The sequence below is a fragment of the Nothobranchius furzeri genome, chromosome 4 (genome assembly GCF_043380555.1).
Source record: "Nothobranchius furzeri strain GRZ-AD chromosome 4, NfurGRZ-RIMD1, whole genome shotgun sequence".
Taxonomy (NCBI): Eukaryota; Metazoa; Chordata; class Actinopteri; order Cyprinodontiformes; family Nothobranchiidae; genus Nothobranchius; species Nothobranchius furzeri.
In genome coordinates, this window is record NC_091744.1 from 60,614,274 (window position 1) to 60,636,890 (window position 22,617).

General features: G+C 42.1%; 1 protein-coding gene across 2 annotated transcripts in view; it reads right to left on the bottom strand.

Moving 5' to 3' along the window:
- Positions 1–3,546: 3,546 nt before the first annotated feature.
- LOC107388497 (A disintegrin and metalloproteinase with thrombospondin motifs 20) overlaps positions 3,547–22,617 on the bottom strand; it is a 135,466-nt gene continuing 116,395 nt past the window's right edge. For both annotated transcript variants that reach the window (XM_054732877.2, XM_054732878.2), the window contains 11 exons: positions 21,204–21,371; positions 15,444–15,617; positions 14,214–14,384; positions 10,469–10,672; positions 10,250–10,379; positions 9,576–9,670; positions 9,383–9,477; positions 9,149–9,282; positions 4,168–4,259; positions 3,971–4,075; positions 3,547–3,828 (listed from right to left, as the gene is read on the bottom strand). In XM_054732877.2, coding sequence (XP_054588852.1) covers positions 3,739–3,828; positions 3,971–4,075; positions 4,168–4,259; positions 9,149–9,282; positions 9,383–9,477; positions 9,576–9,670; positions 10,250–10,379; positions 10,469–10,672; positions 14,214–14,384; positions 15,444–15,617; positions 21,204–21,371 — 1,458 coding nt within the window. In that variant the 3' untranslated portion in view covers positions 3,547–3,738. The remainder of the gene's footprint in view (positions 3,829–3,970; positions 4,076–4,167; positions 4,260–9,148; positions 9,283–9,382; positions 9,478–9,575; positions 9,671–10,249; positions 10,380–10,468; positions 10,673–14,213; positions 14,385–15,443; positions 15,618–21,203; positions 21,372–22,617) is intronic.

Genomic DNA, 22,617 nt, shown 5'->3' on the forward strand with positions numbered 1-22,617 from the left:
ACCAATATCCATTCATTATTATAGCACACTGTTTACAATTCAAGTATGAATATTAAAACATACACATATACCATAAGTTACCACACTCAGCGGTTATAAACACAATCTCTGGATTACATCTCTACAAAATTAATGGCACACAGTGCATCACATATGGTACAAATTTCTGATACAGATCTTAATTGGCCAGAATAAAAACGAATGATGGCCAAAGGTTCCTCTGGCTTCTCAATGGTTTTTATCATTTTCAGCCTTTTATTTTTTAAATCAAAACAAGCTGCATTGATTGAGAAGAAAGTCTAATATACATCTATGTACTAACTTTGGTTAGAGCTTAGCATCAGCATGTTAGGGTAGACAAATGTTGTTGTTTATGTTTATGTGCTTAGCAGACACTTTTTCCCAAAGCGACTTACAATTTATTTTTTCAACCTATAGGGCATGTTGTGAGCTGTGGGGGAAACCGGAGTACCCGGAGAAAACCCACGCATGCATGGGGAGAACACGCAACTCCACGCAGAAAGGCGAGTTTTGAACCTGCGACCTTCGTGCTGCGAGGCAACAGTGCTAACCACTGCGCCACCATGTAGTAGATGTCAAACCAAATGTTGTTTATGAGGAAAAGTTCCCTAGATGGACATTTCCTCATGTAGCAGCTGAGCTAATCTAGCTAGCAAACACGCAGCATCACATTTTAGATATGTCGTTGATAGGATGTTGACCTAGTTTGCGTGAACATCAAACATCTGCCTAGTTGTGTCAGTTTACCAAACCTCTGCCACTGTTGGTGTTTCCTTCTTCAGATTAGAGGTAATTCCAGTAGTCAAAAAGCACCATTTAACAGACACTGCTTATAGTTAGTGGCAATTTAACACAAACAGGAGGGGAGTACGTAACTTCACCAAAGCAGACAGTGGTTTCTCTGCTGGAAGCAGCCATTGTACAAAGAGAACACATTTATAAGTCAGTAGAGAATAAATATGGTTTAAAATAAATATATTACATATCTCATCAGAGTATGGGTGTTAGTGAGAGGTAGGGGGTTGTAGGTATAGACAGCAGCTGAGGTGAGGTGAGAGACCTCACATCTGGTACTGCCATGGTGTAACAGACGAGAACTTCACTGTGTGGTAATCATTCACATTAAGGCTTCGACCACACTGCTCCAGATGTTTTTTAAAAACAGATTTTATGTTGAATTCAGTCAATCATTACGCATGCAGACTTTATGGTGAGAAGAACGCGGATGCAAAAAAAAAAGAAGTAAATTTTAAACTGTATGGGTCAAAAGTAACAAAGACCAAAGCAAACTCTTCAGTTTGGAAATGTTATTTCTCCTTTAAGTAATACCAACTGGTGTTCTATTGAATTCTGATGGAAAGTCCAAGTAGATGAGGCTCAACTTGAAAGGATCGAGCATCCATGGAAGGAGCAACATAATTAAACGCGAGGAGAACGATCATCAAGCGAAACATCCTCCTGCTGGTACTCACTTTTGTTTTAAGCTTCAAATGCTGTCAGGTGTGTTCTGGTCACAGGTCACAGATCACAGACTGATCGGTATGCTATGAATCAAACACCACCGTGCTGACTTTCATCAACTCCCTGTTAAAGGTCAACATTAATCATATTTTTGTTATATTTGCAGTGGTCTATAGCGGAAATGAATGCCTTGTAAGAGGTTCTTTGGGGGAAAAAAAGCTCCAGTGCGCCTGTTTGAGGAAGCAGAATTCAGCTGGAGGAAAAAGTAGCTTCCGACAGCAAGATTTGGAGTATTATTTCCTGATATTTAGACATCTCGCCTCTGATTGGCTAACAGCAACGCAACTCTACCACTGACTGTTTGCTTTGCAGCATTGATGTCACAAATAACACAAGCCTGGAATAGTTGTGCTCTGTGGTGAAGTCATTAATGCTAATGGTTGGCTTCTACTAGCCAAGACATTGTTGGTTCCTGAACACTAAAATAACAACAACCTTCCCTGTCGTGAGCCAAGATGGGTGAATCCGTGAATGTTAGGTGACAGTGTGATGTAGATCTGTCAGGCTAGTCTGAACAGAGCATTTCCACGTCTATTTTCTATCAGAAGCTAATAATTGTAGTCATTTTTGAGAACCTTTGCCCAAATTAAGGGTATTCCTCCCTTGTATTTAAATATGAACTTCACACAGGTATTTGATATTTCACTTTTGTTAAAATCATACGGACAGTTTTTTTAAAAACAGAACTTAAAAACATTTACTTTTCAAAATACCTAGAGTTATGTAAACGAGACAAAACCCCCGACTTCACACCGAAGGCATCAGCACCACGGAACGGTTAACTCGAATGCTTAGCTGCGTGCCAATCCACACCGAGAGTCTCAGCCACTGAGCGGCTTCCTCACCAGGCTCGCAAGATCCTTTGTTTATGCCATCCACCAATAAACCAAATAAGAAGAAAAAGGAAACCATTGTTTGATGTCACTGCCAGGATCAAAGCCATGAAAAACACATCATTGTTGGAAGTAAACATACCTGTAGGCCACACATATAGACATAATCTACATAGATATGAAATGGCATTGCTGCAATGGTTTTATTTAGAAAACTACAGGACATTTTACACTGAAACCGTGTTTGATATCCTGTCTAGCCATATATTAACTTCGGAAATTGACATGATCCAGAAGCATCTCGCGGCAATACTATGTAGAACCTAATCTGGTCTATAGCGGCGCAAGATGCACCTGAAAAAATCCACTTTGCGGCCGGTTTGAATCAACCCATAGACCAGGGGTATTTAATTCTGGGCATGGAGGGCTGTTACCCAGCAGGTTTTAGTTTCAACCCTGTTTCAGTAGACCTGATTTGAATCAGCAGATAATTAACAGGCTTCTGCAGAGCCCGATGAGCTGCTGCACAGGGGTTTCAGCCGCTGAATTAAGTGTGTGGGAACAAAATGTGCTGGATACCGGCCCTCCAAGACCACAATTGGACACCCTGGCTATTGACTATAATGGATTCTATTTGAAGCAGCGATGTTCCGCTGCCGTTCCACGCCGCTGATGCCTCCAGTGTGAAGTCGGGGAAAGAATCAGAACTTTGTACATGTTTTCCTCATTGCACGGTTTTTAAGCCAGTGTCATTCTATTAATGTCAGTAGTTGGTTGTTCAGTGTTATAAAATACCTGAAAACATCAGACAAAGTGTAAGAACACATAACACTGGCTATAGAAATAAAATAGTATGGTTGCTTCTCAAAGCTCCAAGTGTTCTCTTTGACCTCTGACACGAGGCAGGTCTGAGAAGATGTCAGTGTTTAGCTGCAGCCAGGTGAAAATGTTAATAATACTTTGAGTTTATAGAAAGCAGACAGGCATTTAAACATTTCACCCTGCAATGCATAATGATGTTTCGGTGTAAAAATACTGTAAAGATTAGCAGTCTCACCCTAAATCCTGCTCTCTAACTGTTGTTGATGGATTTATTCATTTTGGTTACTGAATGGTAATGAAAGAGCCCAGATGAGCTGTGAAAAAAATCCTGCCAAGAAAATAGACCACGCTGAACAAAGCACCTTGCAGTGACCTGTGGTGCTGCAGTGTTGTAGCACTTTAGCTGGACAGGAAGTCACTGTGGGGTTTTAACGTTGATGCTTAACGACCAATTGGACAACCAACAGCAGGACAGGATCCATCTTGTGTTTTCTGGACTATCTGCTTGAAAACTGATGTAGGAGTTTGGTCTCAGCGTGTCTCAGTGGACTGTTAGGAGTAGGCCGTTGTGAGCTTGAGGAATGCACTTCCCACAGAAACCGCCACAGCGACCGTAGATTCTTGTTCCGTCCTACACATTGAGTTCAATGAGAGAGAAAAAAGTGGGTGAGAAGGCGTTTTCTTTCCACAGTGAACACACACTTTACAAATGCCGCAAGGATTCTTGTTTGGTGAATCAGACACTGTTACACAAATCTGCCGAAACTTCTTACCTCTGATCTGTGGACTTTGACAGAAACATAGTTCCCTTGAGAAGTCCATTTAGTAACCTGAGCCACTTTGAGGCCAGTGCCAATCAGATTAATACTGAACTGGCCCTGAAAGCACATATCAAACTGAGTTATTTAATCTGAGAGATTACCGTGCATGCGGAAACACAGATAGGGACACATTTTTAGCTTCCACAAACCTGTGGACACTTAGCTGCACTGTAGCAGTCTCCTGCTGTAGCAAAGGGCACAGGGCGACCATGGAGAGTCTGGGAGAAGTGGAGGTCTGTGACTGATGAACAGCAAAGATACACATTAAGAGACACGCTGAGCAACAGCAGAGGTAAACAGATAGAACGCATCTGTTAGGAGAAGCAACCACACAGATAAATGAAGTCACTTGGCCAGATGTGTTTGCTTCACTTGAAAGACTTTTAGAGGAGGAAGTAAAGCTGGGAGGTAAAGTAAAGAGATCAAACAGATCGGATATCACATAAATCACCTGTTGACCCTAATTTAAGATCTTTTGTCATTTTTATAAATAAACGGTAGCTATTTCACTTTCTACAGACATGAAACCAGAATCAACAACATGGCAAATGGAGGCGAGAAAACCAAATACAGCTCAAAATTCTAACATTAACTTTAAAAAATAGTTATAAATGTATGTGTAACAAACAAATGCACAAGCAAAAAGAAAAAAAAAACACACATGGACCGAACCAAGATCAAAGTGAATATTAAAACTGTTATCGGTGGCTCTTTAAGGTCACTAACACACCTATTGTACCGTCTATTGTAGAATTTCTTTGGACAGTTCTGGGGTCAGTTAAATTATCAACTGTTGATCGGACATTCAGAGTAAAAATTCCTAGAGTTTATAAACAAACTGTGATAAAAGCAATAAAGAATTTCAAAATACCAATTTAGTTAGATGAAGTCTACCTTCTTGTGACCAGTTTAATCTTTGATGTTTCTTTTGTCTACCGGAGCTACAGCTCTACAAGGAGGGATGGCTTAGGTCTTTTTCTGTGCAATTGGGCCTGTTTACCTCTAAATCAGCATCTTCGACTAGTGGTGTACCCCAAGGCTCCATTCTGGTGCTGACATTTTCTAATTGTATTATGCTGCCATTAGGTTCTATTTTTTTTACTTTCCACTGTTTTGCAGTCAGCTTTTATTTGCCTCTTGCCTCTAACTCAACTGGTTCATTAATAGGTTGCTTGATTGATGTTAACCAATGGATGTCCATCAGATTTTTGAAATTAAATGAGTCAAAGACAGATATCTTCATTTTAGGCAATCAGGATGTTCTAAATGGTGGTCAGTCCCTTTGTAAGATCCAATGTAAAACAAACCTTGGACTCTATCTCAACAGTGTTTTAAGATTGAATAGACAGCTGACTGCAGCAGTCCAGTCAGGTTTCTATAATGTATGGCTGCTGGCAAAGGTAAAACAATATAATCTGGCTCAAGTTTTTGAGCATGTCATTCATTTGTTTGTTTCATGTCATCTGGACTACGTCAACTCTCTCTACATTGGATTGGAGCAGTCATCCTTAAACAGAATACTTGTTCAAAATGTAGTGGCACACTTGCTGACTGGCACCAAAAAGCATGACCATATCACCCCAGTACTGGCCTCTGAGCATTGGCTCCCTATAGGCTACAGGACTCATTTTAAGATTTTATTGTTTGTTTTTAAATCTCTTCACATTGCCCCTGACACTCCTGCCAGAAACATGAGGTCAATGTCAAGACTCATTTAAAATATCTTTCAGGAGTATTTCTCTCATCCAATGACACCATCTAGTGCCTGACAAGCATATGAAACAGTCAGTCGATCCGTTTTTTTAAGATGGCGACTTCATGTTTATTGATTATAAATGTACTTCTGTAGCCGACAAGCAGAGCTAAAACATGTTGTTTACAAGTATTATTCTAATGTAATGTTGAGTTTTCATATATTTATATTTTAAAGATTTACTTGTCCGTGAAAAGTTCATCAACTCTGCATCAGCCGAGGTACTTCCTTAAATTTGAAGCACATAAACGGTAGTCTAAAGCCATTAGTTAAGGCTGATTCATGCTTCTCCGTCTGCGTCAGTGCGGAGACACACAACGCCATTATCCGTCCTTGCGGGGCTCTCCAGCAGGCCCGCAAGGATGGACAGAGTCGAGCTCTCTTTTTTAAACATCCGTCCGTCAAGATGGAGAATGCAAGCTTGTGATTGGTCAGGGCACCACTGTCATCTCCACTGCTGCCATTGCGCCCTCAAAAACATAAAGAGAGCTGAGAATAACTAGCGGTAGACAAGGAGAAGCTTGAAGAATACCTTGCGAAAAAACTCAAAATATGAACGTTTAATTCCCCGTGACTGGAGGAGTGAAAAGATGTGCAGCAAGCGTTTTATTTGTGGACGGAAATTACAGGAAACATGAGTTTAGAGGTGGCGAGCCCATGAAGAGGTGGACGAGAATGAGAGACAAATTTGTCTGTGGTAAAAAGTCTCTTAAATACAAAAAACACAACTTAAACACACTATCTTGGACCGGATAATGACATGATACCACAGAACAGCGCTACGCCCTCTGTTGTCCTGGCGGGGAATTGCTTTTCAACACTCTCCAGGAGACGGAGAAGTATGAGAGAAAAATGCTTCCATCAGTCCGTGCGTGTCTGTCCCTTGCGGAGCTGATGGAGAAGCATGAACCAGGCTTTAGTTCTGGTCAGCGCTCAGTTTCCTATTGCATAAAGCTCTGCAGAGCAGGGGGCATGCTTAGCAAAAACTTTAAAAAATGACGTATTGCTTATATTATATCACAGTACATGATGAGACAATCACTTTTATGGATTTCTGAAAAATCATACAAAATTTCTGAAAGGGGAAAACTCTGGAAAGCTACTTTAAAAGCCAAGGGAGATGCCTGGTCCTCTGTTGTGGATAAGCCTTCCATTACAACTATGGACCATGCATTATCTGGAGCATTTCAAGTCCCTAAGACCCACTTATTTGATCTAGCTTTTACTGCAGGTTGATTTGAGTAGTTGAACCATTCTTTTTATTGAGTTTTGTCCTTACTCTTGTCTTTTATTTAGACTTTTATCTACGGTATGCTAGTATTACATGTATGTTTTCAGCAATTCAACTTTTAATTCTCATTTGATTGACTGTTTTGCCATTTTTTGCCTTCATGTTCAGAACTTTGGGGTTGCTTACACAACTGTAAACCTGGTCTTGACCTTGACCTTAGCTTTTCTTCATGTTTCACCAAACTACCGTATTTTCCAGACTATAAGCCGCTACTTTTTTCCCACGCTTTGAACCATGCAGCTTATAATGAGGTGCGGCTTTACTGAAGATTTTCCTTCACCTGCAGGGGACGCTTTAGCAGAAAGTGAAACAGGTGGAAGACAAAAGTGGAAATTGAAGAAAGTGCTCATTTTAATTTAGCACATGCAAGCAGCCGGCACGACGAAGAACTTGTTTCAAATCCATACCCCCTCATCAAGGTAACTACACGTATGAGTTCATATGATGCCGCATTTAAGGTGAAGGCCATCGATCTGGCAGTAAAGGAGGGAAACAGTGCTGCCACACGTAAGCTTGGCATGAATGAATCCATGGTTCGGCGCTGGAGACGGCAGCGGGAAGAGCTCATTCAAGCCAGCTTCACCCGGGGATGATGACAGCAACACGGACAGCGACACTGACATCGCCACAGAAAAGGTATGTGACGAAGCTCTCCTGAGGCTGTTCAACTCCGACACTGAAGAAGAGGACTTTAATGGCTTTAGTGCGCAAGAGGAAGATGAGAGCGAATGACTTCTTCTGGTAGGCAAGTGTGTTTTATTTACTAACCAGGCATGTTTTGTGTGCAGTTTTTATTTTCTAATCATCCAGGGCTTATTAATGCTGTGTCAGCGCTGTTCTTTTCTTCTAAACAAGCAAATTACCGGTAATAACGTGTCAGTTCTGTTTTTATTTTATAACCATCCAGAAATATGAATGCTATCAGTGCTGTTTTCTTTTCTAAACTTGCAGGCACGTTCACCCGTGTTTAAAATTCGTTTTGTTGAATTAAAACAACAACGAAAAACCTCCGTGTAGTGTCTTTCTGTCTAATTATCTCATGTTATGGCCGTACATGCGCTGTGCACCGTAGACCTGCATGTGGCTGCTGCACCGCAGCTTGTATTTGAGTGTGGCGTGTGTGTAGAAAACCCTTTTTTTGTTGGTGCGGCTTATATTGAGGTGCGCTCTATAGTCCGGGAATTACGGTACAGGGAAAATGTCTTTCAGTCTTTTGCAGATTCTGTCTTCTTCATTTGATGCTCCACTGTCAAAAAACTTGTGACAGAGTTGCAAACATACAAGTGCTAAGGGTACTTCAAATGATTCCAGTGAGCACTGGCCCCCTTTATAAAAAAAAAAGTGTTGTAATTTTGCATTTGCACTGAAATATGATAATAAAATTCACTTCTAGCGTTGTGTTTTCCCACCATCTTTTTAGCGCCTGTGGAACCAAAGATAGGCAAAACACACACCGAATTAGCAACTTGGTCACACCCCTTACCCCATCTTCATCTTGAACTCATTATTCCACCTCAGACCTGTTTAAAGGCACCTGAAGGCCACATGAGTACCATGCATAGGGAGGCTGGGAAGGACCCAGACCAGATGAAGGGGTTTGGGAGGATGACAGGCTCACAACTCACACTCCATTTACGCAAACACAAATACTAAATGCAATAACCCATCTTCTCTAATCAAACACATGTTTAAAAACAACAAGGAATAATGGAGCTGAGTGCAAAAAACAAGAGGAAAAGTACCTGGAGTTACGACAAGTAGGATGTTGCATGCAAGTATAAATAAGTGTTTGATCAAATATTTGCAAAGCGTGCATTCCTTCCATTGACTGTTCATGTGTTTGCATGCAGAAGTCTAGATTTAAGCCCTGCCCTGGTGATGTGAACTCAAGAGTTCATTAGGTTCATTATTTTGACTTCAGCAGAAGGAGTGTGAGGAAGAGAGCTCTGTGTGCTGCATCTGAGCAGGCTTTTGGGTGAGTCTCTGTTAGAACAACGGGAACAAGGCGTGTGAAGGTTTAAAACAACATCGATGTGTGGTCTCATTACAGTAGACAGTAGAAGGTAATCGCTGAGTAATTACTCACTCATTATCCTCAGGGAGTTCAAGTCAAGGCGAACCTTGTGGAAGAGTGTGTATCCTGCTGCAGGATAGTCATTTCTGCAGTCGCAGTCCTGTCTGCGGCTGCCGTTATACGGGCATTGAAAGGGGTTCAGCAACCTGTGTGGTAGGGAAAATGAGTGTTAGGGTGGGTTTGGGACAAAAGCAGTAAGCTAATCTGCATTTAAGTCAGATCTGCCTCACACACACACACACACACCTGTGTCCATACACCTCAGAGTAATTGTCTGTCTGACCACTGCGCAGAGTCACATACTCTTTAGGAGAATCAGTCTGCATCTCAGCACAGTAAATCTAAATGCAAACACATCAAAGCATCAGACAAGCTTGCATGTGGAAGCTGCTGGTTGGAATCATGATGTGTGCAGGATTAAGTCTGACTGAACACACACCTGTAAGATACGAGACTTGACTTTCAGGTAAAATTCCCCATCCATCCTGACACCTTGCCTCATCTGGACCTCTCGACATGAAGTGAGCAGCTGGCCTTGGAAAGGAAATGTGAAAAAGGTGAGTTTATTTCAATAAAACTTGACAAAAACATCATATTGAGCCACTTTGTGTGTGGGGAATAGCCTAGCTCTCATTTATCAGCCCCTGACCACCTTAAAAGCTGTCACCCAAGCATGTTTTTTTAATTTCACTCATACCTGACTTGGCAGAAACTAAGTCTGGAATAATTAGCCCAGTGTGCAAGTACTGAAACACTCGAAATGTGTGTGAGTCAAACTCCGGCTTGCACAACTAAAGCTGCAGCACGAACTCTAGACATCCTCAGAAACTGGCCAAACCAAAGGATATGGCCGTATCGACGTTTACAGAAAACTGCTAACTTTCTGTTTATTGTTCCACTAAATTATCACCTCCAGAGGCTTTAAGTGGAGCCCGATGTTTTCCCTAAAGTGTAAACCGAAGCACAAAGCTGAATGCAATCAGACATGGATTTGGTCATGCACACAACATACTCCATTTAATGTTGAATATTCTATGTTGGCAGCATGTTTCGAGATTAGATAAGGGGAACAAGATGGTTGGATGAAGTTTACAGTGAAATTGGGAGGCTCACATTGTCTATCTTGACAAGCAGCTCGGGATTTGGGTCTTTCTGATGGACGGCAGTGTTTGGACGGCTGTTCTTTGGAGGTAACACACTCTACTTTGCGCTCCATCACTCCTGCGCCACATGTCTGGGAACACTGATAAATACACATGAATAATAAAAAGTACAGTTCCAAAGCTTAAAACATGTTTGTTTGGCTGTCTAAGAAGTGTTTTCTTGCTTCACCATGGTCCATGGTCCAACCTTCCAGTAGGTGGTGTGTGAGCACTCTCTGAGGAGGCATGGCTGGGTGGCAGGGGGTTGAGGCTCCGGGCAGCTTTTGCTTGTAAAGGAGGATGGAGGATAGAATTGCTGAGTGGAATAAGAAGAGGGCCTTGCAGAGCAGGAGACAATACGCTGCTGGAAGCCAACACCACAGCTGGCAGAACACTATAAAAACACACACTAGAGTTTAGAGTGGGAATGGGGCAAAGCTAATTCCAGAATTTACTTGAATAATTTACTTTTAAACAAATGAATGAAAGTTGGTGAATGTGCTCAGTCATCTAGGTCCCAGCAATCTCAGCTTCTCATCTCTGGAATTATTTTCATTCCAACAGAAAACATTTGGAGACTTTAAATCGTAGTGAGAGCTTCATTAATTCATAGCTTGTCTACAAACCAATCTTTCACCCACCCCCTGGGAGTTGTTAGGCCTAGTTTATACTACTCCATCTGCGATGGTACAGAGACATGCAATGTCATTATGCATCGGCGTAAAGCCTAATTTATACTTCTCTGTGACGGAGAGACACACACACTTTGATAGAGACTTTTGCTCTCAGAATTCTCGTAACCTAGGGAGTGTTGCAATGCAATTCCCCGCCAGGACTACAAAGGGCGTAGCGCTTTTCTGAGGTACCCTGCCACCATTACAGTCACGTATCTGGTTCACAGTAGTGCATTTATTATTGTGTTTACATTGTTTTAATGTATTTCAGAAAGTTATTACCACAGAGGAATTTGTCCTTCATTCTCCTTCACCTCTTTGTGCGATCGGCACCGCTAAACTCACGTTTCTCGACATTTCTGTCCACAGAAAGAAATATTGCTGCATATCTTCGTACTCCTTCAGTCACGAGTGAATACATATTTATATATTTGGAATTTTTCTGTGAAGCATTCTTCAAGATGTTCCGTGTCGGCTACTAAACACCTTTTTGTTTTTGACGGAGCAATGGTGGTACTGTTGATGAAATTACAGGAAGCAGCATCCTGACCAATCACAAGCTTCGATCTCTGTCACTTTCGACAGATGGTTAAAAATTGGGGCATGTCTCCATCACCCTCTGCGAGCCTGTCGGAAAGCCCTTCTGCCGACGCATAATGGCGTTGGGTGTCTTCGTACCGACACAGCTTAAGAGCTCTCTGACGGGCTCGCAGAGGGTGACGGAGACATGCCCAAAGTTTTAACTATCCGTCAAATGTGACGTAGACCTCAAGCTTGTGAATGGTCAGGATGCTGCTTCCTGTAAATTCGCCTGCAGCACTGCTACTGTTCCCTCAAAAAGTAAAAAGATGGAACAGATTGAAGAACACATCGTGGTAAAAGTCTGAAAATGTTAACATTTATTCACTTATGACTAAAGAAGAACAAAGATTTGCAGCAAGCAATATCTTCGTTGATGGAAATTACGAGAAATTACGAGAACCACGGTACACTATCGTGGGCTGGATACGTGACTGTAATGGTGGCAGGAGAATAATGCTACGCCCTCTGTTGTCCTGGTCGGGAATTGCTTTGCAACAATCCCAGCTGATGGAAAAGTCTGAGTGCAAAACATTCCTGGCAATACATGTGTGTGTCTCCCTCTCTCTCCTGGAGCTGACTGATAAGTTTTATTAGGCTTTACGTTCTTAGTCTTTGGTGTTTCTTGGTGTTCTTAGTGTTTTGTTGATTTGTTCAAGCATTTGGCTCTTTTATGTACAGCACTTTGGTTGAGAGGGTGCTCGCTGCGGAACCACAAAGGCGGAGCTGCACCAGAGTCAGCCCCACCCACTCACGCAAACAGCCTAGCCCACTGACTTCTTCTGTTTTTTATTTTATTTTATCGCAAACTAACCTGACCCACGTGAATTACGGCTATTACTAGTTTACAAATGTTAATGCTATGTTCTATGCTCCAATTAAACAAGATAAATATAACTTGCTACATGACAAAGCCTGAATATATCCCGAAATGATAAGGTTTCTTTCAGTAAACATCTGTCCATAGCTGCTCCAACAGAAGTGGCCTACAACAGCATTTAAGGACAATTGATTAGTGGGCTCTGGTAGTCTAGTGGCACGATCGTCAAACTTAAGTCTTGCTTTCCCCTCTGCTGATGTTGGTTTGACTCTCAGTGGGGTCAGCAGCAGTCTATTTAGCCAGCTGAAACAATTAATTTGTTTATATTTTAGTTGTAATGTTTATTTTCTGCAAAATATTTATGCCTCTAAAAGTTCTTTGCATTTGGTCGTTTTAGTTCAAACTCTGCTCACAAATGGACTCACACTGGCTAAATAAACGAATAAATTTAAAAAAACACATTAGTCATTATATTTTAAACGGTATACCAATAAATTGTTAAAAACATAGTACATGGCAAGTGTAGCTAGAAAAGAAGAAAAAAGTTTGCGCCCTTACCGGGAGGCGAACCTGCGCTAAACTACATGCCAAGCTGACTGCACGACCACCTCACTACTAGAGCTGACATCAAGCTAGTGGCGTCACATGTAATTGTGGCATCCAGTGTGTTTTTGTAGATGGGATGTATGGTTTTTCCGGCGGTGTCTCAGTAGAAGTCATTTCAGAAATAATTTGTCAGAAAATTCACAGAATATCCAGATTTGAGAACCAAGACCAGACCCGCTTTGGGGAAGGAGACCAAATTGAAGCTGAGATGGGAAGAAAATGCATGAATGAGGCCAAAAATGCCTTTGGCGTGTTTCTTATGAGGAAATGACAATATAACATGATAAAAAGTTCCAAAAGTTAGATTTTTAATTATATGGAACCTTTACAAAAACTGTTCAATTAACCTCTCAACTCCGTCCTCAATCTTGCATTTTAGATGATATTAGCTATAACACCCTCTTTGGTTCCAGAATGCTATCAAGTCTGACAACTGGAAGGAATTGGACTGACTCTGATGGAATGGGCGGGGCTGAATCTGGAATGGGCGGGGCTGACTGTGGTGCAGCTCCACCTTCTGGTGCAGCTCCGCCTTTGTGGCTCTGCAGCAAGCACCGCTTGCTTTGGTTAGCTGCCATGCTATTTTGAAACGGTGCTTTATAAATAAATTGGTATGGTATAGTCATCCTGGTATACATGAGACATGTTTGGTGACATCTTTGAAGGTAGAAGTGAACAGCTCAGTGCTGACCTAAAAAGTTGGCTCTTATGTGGGTTTAACTGTCAGTCAGGAGCTGTACACATAGGCGCCAATCTTGTGCGTGCTCCGGCGGCGGAGCACCTACGGGGGATAGATGGCAGTCTGACCAAGCCTTGTGAAAACTCATAGAATTTATCGCCCAAAATTGAAACTCCTTAGCCTAGAAATGTAGACAGATGTCGATCTAGCCACACTTCATGAGCCTCCGCAGGCCTGAGCAGTCTTATCTGGATAAGAGTAGTGGTACTTCACCATCGGCCGAAGCCTCCCACTTGGTAGGAGATATGTGATGTCAGTATTATTAATGAGAGGGGGACACAACATATTAGAATCGGAGTCATAAATTAAAAGTCAGACATTATCGGTATATCGGTTAAAAAGCTAATATTGAGCATCCCTACTTACAAGAAAGAAAGTCTAGTTGCATATTTAAAAAAAAAATGAAACAAAAGAACACCTTGAGGAAAAAAGAGGTCAGAGGAAAAATCCCTCTTCATAAAAATACAAACTGATGGATAGTAGGAGTGATTTTTTTATATTGTGTTATCATTCTTACCTGCGACCATTCCGCCGTTATCCACATGTAGAGACAAGGTGCTTCTTCACAGAGCTGGAGCGAAGAAGGTCTAGATGAAGGCTCACAGTAGTCATCGTGGACGGTTGTTCTCCCTGGGCCTTTACAGTCCACCTTTCTGCTTCTCACCCCTTCTCCACATGTTGCATTACACTAAAGATAAAGAAGAAGACTTTTTTGTTCTGCAGATGGTGCCAAAACCACAAAAAGTTCTAATTCTAAACTGTACAGAAATTAAAATTAAATGTGATCTGCTTAACAAACCAGATGAAAGTCGATCTGGTTTCCCTAAGGGATGATTTTTACTCCCCTGCACGGTCTCTGAGGTCAGCTGATAGGATGCTCCTGGAAGTCCCAAAAAAAGGTGCAAGCTCAGATGTGACAGGGCTTTCTCCGGAGCGGCCCCTAGGCTCTGGAATGTGGTGCCTTTGAGCATTAGGTCGGCCTCCTCACTGTCTGGTTTTAACCCTCTCAGGCTCAAAATAAGTGTTGATAAAAGGACGAACACTAAGTCCTTCAGGGGTACTTCTGAGTTAAAAGATGCTCATGAAATACGTATGTGGAGTAACCAGGTAGGTAGGTTTTAACATTGCAAATCTGCAACGCCTGCCTCCAGAGGGCTAACTCTCTTTTGAAAGCCTGTTTTCATGATTTGGCTTTTAACTCAGCGTGAGTCTTTTTTTAATGTTGCTTTAAATTTTATGCATTTGATGTTGTGTATTGTTTTTTAATATTTTAATTTCTGTGAAGCACTTTGGTCGGTTTTATACTGTTGTAAGGTGCAATATAAATAAAGCTGCCTTGCCTTGCCTTTTATATGAGGGTTTGACAGCAAATGCACTGATGTGGCTCAGAAATCGGTCGGCTGCATGTTGATTTCAAAGCCAAATTTTCAAATTATTGGAGGCTGTAAATTCCTGAGGCAACACCTGAACGGGTCAATAAAAATGGTTTAGACTAAAGCAGCCCATTAGCGTGAGACAGAACAGTAACACTTGGCAGAACAAAAGACACTGCAGCAATGTTTTGAGATCTTTATAGTTTTCTGGACCGATGGTTATCTTCAAAGCTCTCATGGACAAAAATAATACTTTGAGATTATCTTCTCATTGATGTAGAAACAGGGCAGATCTAATCTAAAAGTATCCATTAGCTTATTACACACAAGGAGACACAAACAAGGAACCAGTCAAAGAAAACAACTCCGCTTACATGTTCCCAGTCAGCAACAACCCAGGTGAACGGTGTGCACTCTGATGTGAGACACGGCTGGATGGTAGGAAGACGTGAGTGAGGATCACACAGATCCTCTCTGACCCGGCCAGTGCCTTTCAACCTGCAGTAAACGTCTCGCTTCTGAAGCCCAGGCCCACAGGTGGTGGAGCACTGGAAACACATACACACACACATAGGCAACAAAAGGACTTTCATTCAAAACTATTTGGATAAAACTTCCTGCACAAACGTACCCTTTTCTATTGCTAAACATTTAAGCAGAAATCTTGTTAGCAATGACCAAAGCTTGTTTTCTGAATTTAGTCAATTTTAACCAGTTCAACTGTTATGTTTCATTCATAATTTGGTGTGGTTGAAGGAACCTAAAATGTTTTCCCATTAAAGAACAACTTTTCTTAACAAATTCATGCTGGTTCACTGCCAAAACATATGAATTTAAGTAGATCTATTTTGTATAAATTGAATGGTTGCACTGCTATGCAGCAACACAAGGTTTGGAATTGATTTTCTGACTGAAGCTTTTTTTAACCTGTTCTCTGTGTGCCTGAGAGGTCTTTGTCCATTCTAGTTTCCTCCCACCATTCAAAAATCCTGTAATGCATAGACTGGTTTCAGTAAAAATGGAAGCAGTGTTTGGTTTTTTTTGTGTTTCAACTGCTTGGGTCTGATTTGCTCAGTGTTCCCTTTCAGTGCACTTATCTGGGATCACACTAAAGTCTATCTCAAACATCTCTGATGCTTTTAGAGAGGCATACCTCCACATTGAGGAGGCATTCTGTATGGCTTGAGCAGATCAAGCTGATTTCTTTGTTTCTAACCTCAAAGACCAAAGACTCATCAATTTCATGCAGCCTAAAATCCTGTCAATTACATAGCTGGATCTGATTTCCAGGAACGTTCAGCTCTATATATCTTGTGTGGCTGGATATGAAGGATCAGGTCCTTGAGTTTGTTGAGAAAACTTTTGAATTGACCAAGGTCTCTTTGTGAATATAACCCCCCCCCCCCCCCCACCCCCACCCCCCCGCTGAAGTGTTTCAGTGATTGTTGATGACCACAGCTACATTCATCCATTTGAGGTGCCACCAACACCACCTCGACCCAGCCAACCAATCCCCCCCACCTCCAAATTTCCCACCATTCAACAGCATCTCCTCCACCACCAACCCTTCTCTGCACCACACTCCCCCTCCCCCCCCTCAGTTACATCTGACCAGGTGATAAGAGAACTGAGGCCCCTTAAGGGCAGGAAAGCTACAGGTCCTGATGGGATCAGCCCCAAACTGCTCAAAGACTGTGCTGGCCAGCTTTGTGAAGTGGTCACACACACGTTGAACCTGAGCCTTCAGTTGGAACAGGTCCCCCTCTTATGGAAGACCTCCTGTGTGGTTCCAGTTCCCAAAACATCACATTTCAGCAAACCATAGCACTTTGGACCAGTAGCCTTGAACTTCCATCTGATGAAGACTATAGGGAGACTCATTCTCACACATCTATGTTCTGTGGTGAGCCTGGAAATAGACCCACTGCAAATTTGCATATAAACCAAACATGGGGTGGAGGAAGCGCTCATCTACCTGCAGCACCGAGCTCTGACTCACCTCTACATGCATACATGCATTGTGAGAATCAGGTTCTTCAACTTCTCAAGTGCCTTCAATACGATCATGCCATGTCTAATGTTGCAGAAGATGAGGGGTGCAGGAGTGGACAAAAATCTGACTGCATGGACAGTTCCACTGAATTGGGAGACAGGGGTGGTGGTCCCCCTATTTAAAAAGGGGGGACTGCAGGATGTGTTCCAACAACAGGGGGATCACACTCCTGAGCCTCATTGGTAAGGTCTATTCAGGGGTTTTGGAGAGGAGGGTCCGTTGAATAGTCGATCTTCAGATTCAGGAGGAGCAACTTGGTTTTCTTCCTGGCCGTGGAACACTGAATCAGCTTTATACCCTTAGGGGGAGATTGAGTGGAAGTTCAATCAACCAATCCAAATGTGTTTTGTGGATTATGGAGTATGGGGTATCAGGACCTCTGATACGGGCTTTTACGTCCCTGTATGACCAGTGTCAGAGCTTGGTCCGCATTGCCAGCAGTAAGTTGGGCTCATTCCCTGTGAGAGTTGGACTCTGCCAAGGCTGCCCTTTGTCTCTGATTCTGTTCATAACTTTTTATTGACATTTCAAGTGCCTTAAACACCATCCAGCTGTGTCTACTGTGGCAGAATATGAGGGATGCAGGAGTGGATGAACATCTGACTGCATGGACCATCAACTACCTCACCAGCAGGACACAGTACATGAGGCTGCACAACTGTATGTCTGAGGTGGTTGTGTGCTGTACAGGAGCTCCACAAGGTACGATGCTCTCACCCTTTCTCTTTACCTTCTACACCTTGGAATTCACCTACAACACCAGCAGCTGTCACCTCCAGAAGTTCTCTGATGAATCGGCCATTGTCGGCTGTGTGTCAGAGGGGAATGACCTGGAGTACGGGTCAGTCATCATGGACTTTGTGGACTGATGTGAGCGTGATCACCTTTGCTTGAACACCAGTGAGACAAAGGAAAGGGTGATTGACATCAAGAAAAACACCCTCCTCCTCATTCACAATTAAACATCCAGGGAGCAGACATTGAGGTGGTGAATGCCTTTAAATACCTGGGTGTTCACCTCAACAGCAAACTGAACTGGTCTAACAACACAGATGTTCTGCATAGGAAGGGCCAAAGTCGCCTCCACCTCCTGAGGAGGCTGAGGTCCTTCGGAATTAATTCCCATCTGCTAAAATCCTTTTATCACTCTGTGGTTGGCTCAGTTATCCACTTAGCTGTGGTCTGTTGGAGTGCAGTCAGCTCTGACCGAGACAGGAAGAGACTGAACAAGCTAGTTCACAGCGGTAGCTCGGTTCTGGGCTGCCCGCTGAATTCAGTTGAGGAGACGCGGGAAAGGAGGATGCTGGGGAAGATGACCACCATCTTAAAAAACCCTACCACCCACTGCATTCTACTGTGGAGGCCATGGAGAGCTCCTTCAGATGCAGACTGAGACATCCCAGAAGTAAAACAGAACACAACTGTAGGTCATTCATCCCCCTGGAGTAAGAGTGTATAACTCCTTTATTTAAGCTGTACTGTCCTTATCCTGTTAACATCAATGCAATACTTAGTATGTGTTCAATACATACTTGTGAGCTATACTGGAGTTACATAGTATGTCTGTGTCCATTATAGTACGCTTACAACAATGTAAACCGGCAATTTGTTTGCAACATTTGCAAAACACTTCTGCTGATTTTAACCTTCCACGATTAACGTACAAATGTCAAAATTCATCATTGTTTGTTTCTGAAGTATCTTAATTTTGTTTGCACCTTTGTTTCCTTAGAAATGTTTGTCTTTTGTGTCTCAATACGGGACAACTTAGTTATAAGTCGCCAACCTGTCCCAAAATGTTCTCACATTTCTCACACTAGCAGATGACCCAAAGCAAAAATCACACAGGCTGAGATGGGTTCCAGATGCCCGTGGTGAATGTGTGAGTATTTTGAGAGAAAATCTTTCTCGCAAAGTTTTTGAACATTTTCAAACTTCCAGCCACACGAGAGCGAGGCCCTGTGACTTATCCGAGGAAACCCTCACAAGCATTTACAACCCATTTAGAGCTCTCTTGCACGTGCCATTCACAATTTGTCACCAAGAGTAGCAGCCTAGTGAGGTGGGGTAAATTATATTTGTGTATTAGCTATTAGTGTGTTTACACAGCTGCCTGTTTCTTATTTGGATTGGCAAACCTTGCACAGTATACTGCTCAAACTGCTGAGCACATAAAATAAGGACATTTATGTTTGATTTCTTGTTTTGTTCTTTAACAATACTTCTTGGCAAAAGATCTTAAGCTGCTAAAAACCCTCATTAGTCACCTAAAAGGTCAAATTGTAAAGATTGTTCATCGGTGGAATGAGCAGGGGAATTCAGCAAGGGATTCTGGCACTTTGTTTAGGTGGGGTGTGGCCGTGCACATGGAGACTAAAGTCTGCAGAGGAGTGAGGAGTGGACAGAGCCACGGGAGCGCGTCTGGGCACAGATAAGATGCGTTCCAAATAAGAGGGATGAGGGATTTATACACCTGCGACCGAAAAGAAACAGACTGACTGAATGGCTAATAGAAAATACAGAGGTCCGATTGTTGATTAAATGTTAAAACTGCTCCTTATGCCTGAACTGTTCCCACTCATCTCCTCACCTTTCTGAAGCGCTGTTTATTTTTCTTTCCTCATCTTTTACAGATTTGTCCCCACTAATATTTACAGATCCCATCATGCTAATGTAATATTTGTCCCAGTCATAAAGCGCGCGACATCCCCCTCCCTGCTTTCATAGCGATTGGAGATGAGCGTGTGCGGTGCTGCACACACTCATCTCCGATCTGCAAACACCTGATGTGTTTGGCGCTGTGTGTTTATTTTTGCTGTTCGTAACACCGGCTCGAGGTGGGATGGCGGCTGTGGGTACGGCCGCTGTCACTCACTCCAACTCCAGTCGAGTGCGACTGCTCCATCACTGGTGTGATTGTAATTAATTAGATTATTCCGTTACCTAAAAAAAGTAATGTCGTTAGTAACATTGTTATGCCTCAATGCCATTACTCCCAACATTGTACAAAACTATGAAGATGTTTGCATTAAAAAGTCAACATTATTGCTAAACTATTCATGGTGTGACCATTTAACAAACTGGGTCACACAGCTGTAATGTGTTTGATGGTAGTGATGTGCCAGGGGCGGCACGTCTGAATGGTAAAGGGTTCAAGTCTGCAGGTATGGAAAAATAAAGTATTCAACTGCTTCCTCTAAAGAGGAGGGCAAATCTTTGTGAACTAGTAAAAAATACAGAAGGGCCGCTATTACTCATCGTCAGTCAGAGGTGACCTGAGTGGGGCTATGTAACTGCCTCAAACAATGGGGTGCAGAGGTTTCAAAATGTCATATGCATGAATGTTGAGATATAAAGCATGTCGTTTTGCTCCAGCTGAGGATTTCATGGTAGATGGTGGTATGTTTGAGGAAAGAGGGGAAGAAATGATTGCTTCCAGACACCAGTCAGAGAAAGGTGAGTGGTAGGGGAGGAGGACACACTCAAAATTTAGGGAGTAGATTATTTATTTATTTTTTTTATCATCTGAGATTTTATAGATTATGTTTCCGTCTAAATAGTTTCGAGTGAAGAGAAATCATCTGTATCATTCCATGATTTCTGAATGGCATAGCCCAGTTAAAGTTCAAAGCACCAAACTGTTGGAAAAACCTGCAGTTTTACGAGTCATTTTTTACACCCTGACTGGTGAGACTCTGGCTGGACCAGCTGCACCTCTGGATCTGAACATTTCTTAAACATAGCATGTACGAAAAAATGCATGTCCATGTGTGGTCCGACAAAAAGAGGAGCCTGCAGTGCATGAAACTGTTCATTTACTCTCTAGGAGGATTTGTTTGAATATTATAAACTTGAAATAAAAATGTCAAGTCTGCAGTATAAACTGTTTTATGAGTCCTGCCTGCAGTGTTTAGTTTACAGAAAATGACACGTTACTCTTGTATGGGAATAAACTAGACGTATGCTACATCTGCATCTGCTGGTGAGCTTTGAATTGTGTTTGTGTGTCTCAGCTGATGGGCTGCAGCTGGGGAAAGGCTATTAAGAGAAGCCGGGGGAGCAGCAGGAAGAGCAAACATACCTCACGCCACCTGTTGGCTTTCCATGTGGGACATCCTCGGGCACGGCATGTCTTCTGTGTTCGTGGCCGCGGCAGATGACTGCAGTGAGCCTCCTCGATTCTGGTTTGGTTCTGTAGAAGGCAAGAAATCTCCCGCTGCTTGATGCCCCGACCACAGCTCACCGAACACTGGGAAGAGAAGACAGGTTGGTTTTTGTGGACAGAAGAAAAATGTATGTCTGAGATAGGAGTGCAATAAGGTCACAGTTAATAATTCCTAATCAGAATTTATCAGTTTAGATTCACTAAAAGGTTTTCTGAAAGAATGATTTGCTTCCTGAATAACTGTATTTTGTTTGTTTGTTTTGTTTTTCATGTGCAGAAATGTGCTTTTAAAGCATTTTTTTGTGGTCCTTACAGTTTAAAACCTGTTTAGCATCTTTTTGTTATAGAGCAGAACCACTCCAACCAAAGTAAAGTGTGGGTTAGAAAAAACTCATCAGCCACTTTACTTTTTATGAGATGGTTAGAAAATATTTATTAAATGCACATCCATTCTCAATTAACTTCTAACATCTAAGAAAAGCTAAACAATATTAATAACTCAATCAATTTTACAGATTTTGAGCAACAATTTAACAAAACAGAGCTGTGTGTCAATCACAACACCTGTCATTAATCACATGTGTAAAAACTATAACTTAATGGTCAAAACCTAAACTATGAACATTTAGTCCGATCTCAATATCTGACATTAATACTGCTGTTATCATCTATAACTAGGTGGTAAAAATGGTAAATTGCCTATATTTGATATAGCACCTACTAGAGTCCTGGAACCTCCCAAAACGCTTTACAGCACAATCAGTCATTCACCCATTCACACACACATTCACACCCTGGTGGTGATGAGCTACGATGCAGCCACAGCTCAGCTGCCCTGGGGCGCACTGATAGAGGCGAGTCTACTGTACACCGGTGCCACCAGTCCCTCCGGCCACCATCAGCAGACAAGGTGGGCTAAGTGTCTTGCCCAAGGACACAACGACAACGACAGACTGAGCGGGCTCGAACCTAAAACATTCTGATTGCAGGCAAGCACATAACTCCTTTGTCACCGTCACCACCGTGAGGGATATGTATAGATATGTGTGTGTGTGTGTGTGTGTGTGTATATATATATATATATATATATATATATATATATATATATATATATATACATATAAAATTATGTAGAAACTACTATGTATTGATTGGTTGGGAGTACGTAACGACTGTAGTATTAAACTCCTGAAAAGCATTTTATTGAAGTTTTCAATGACCCACTGTTTTCTATCACACCACATCTACCGGTAGATATAGGTCTAGCACCACCCTACACCATGTCAATCTTGTTCCTTAAGTTTTTTAACAAATAACAACTTGAAACAAA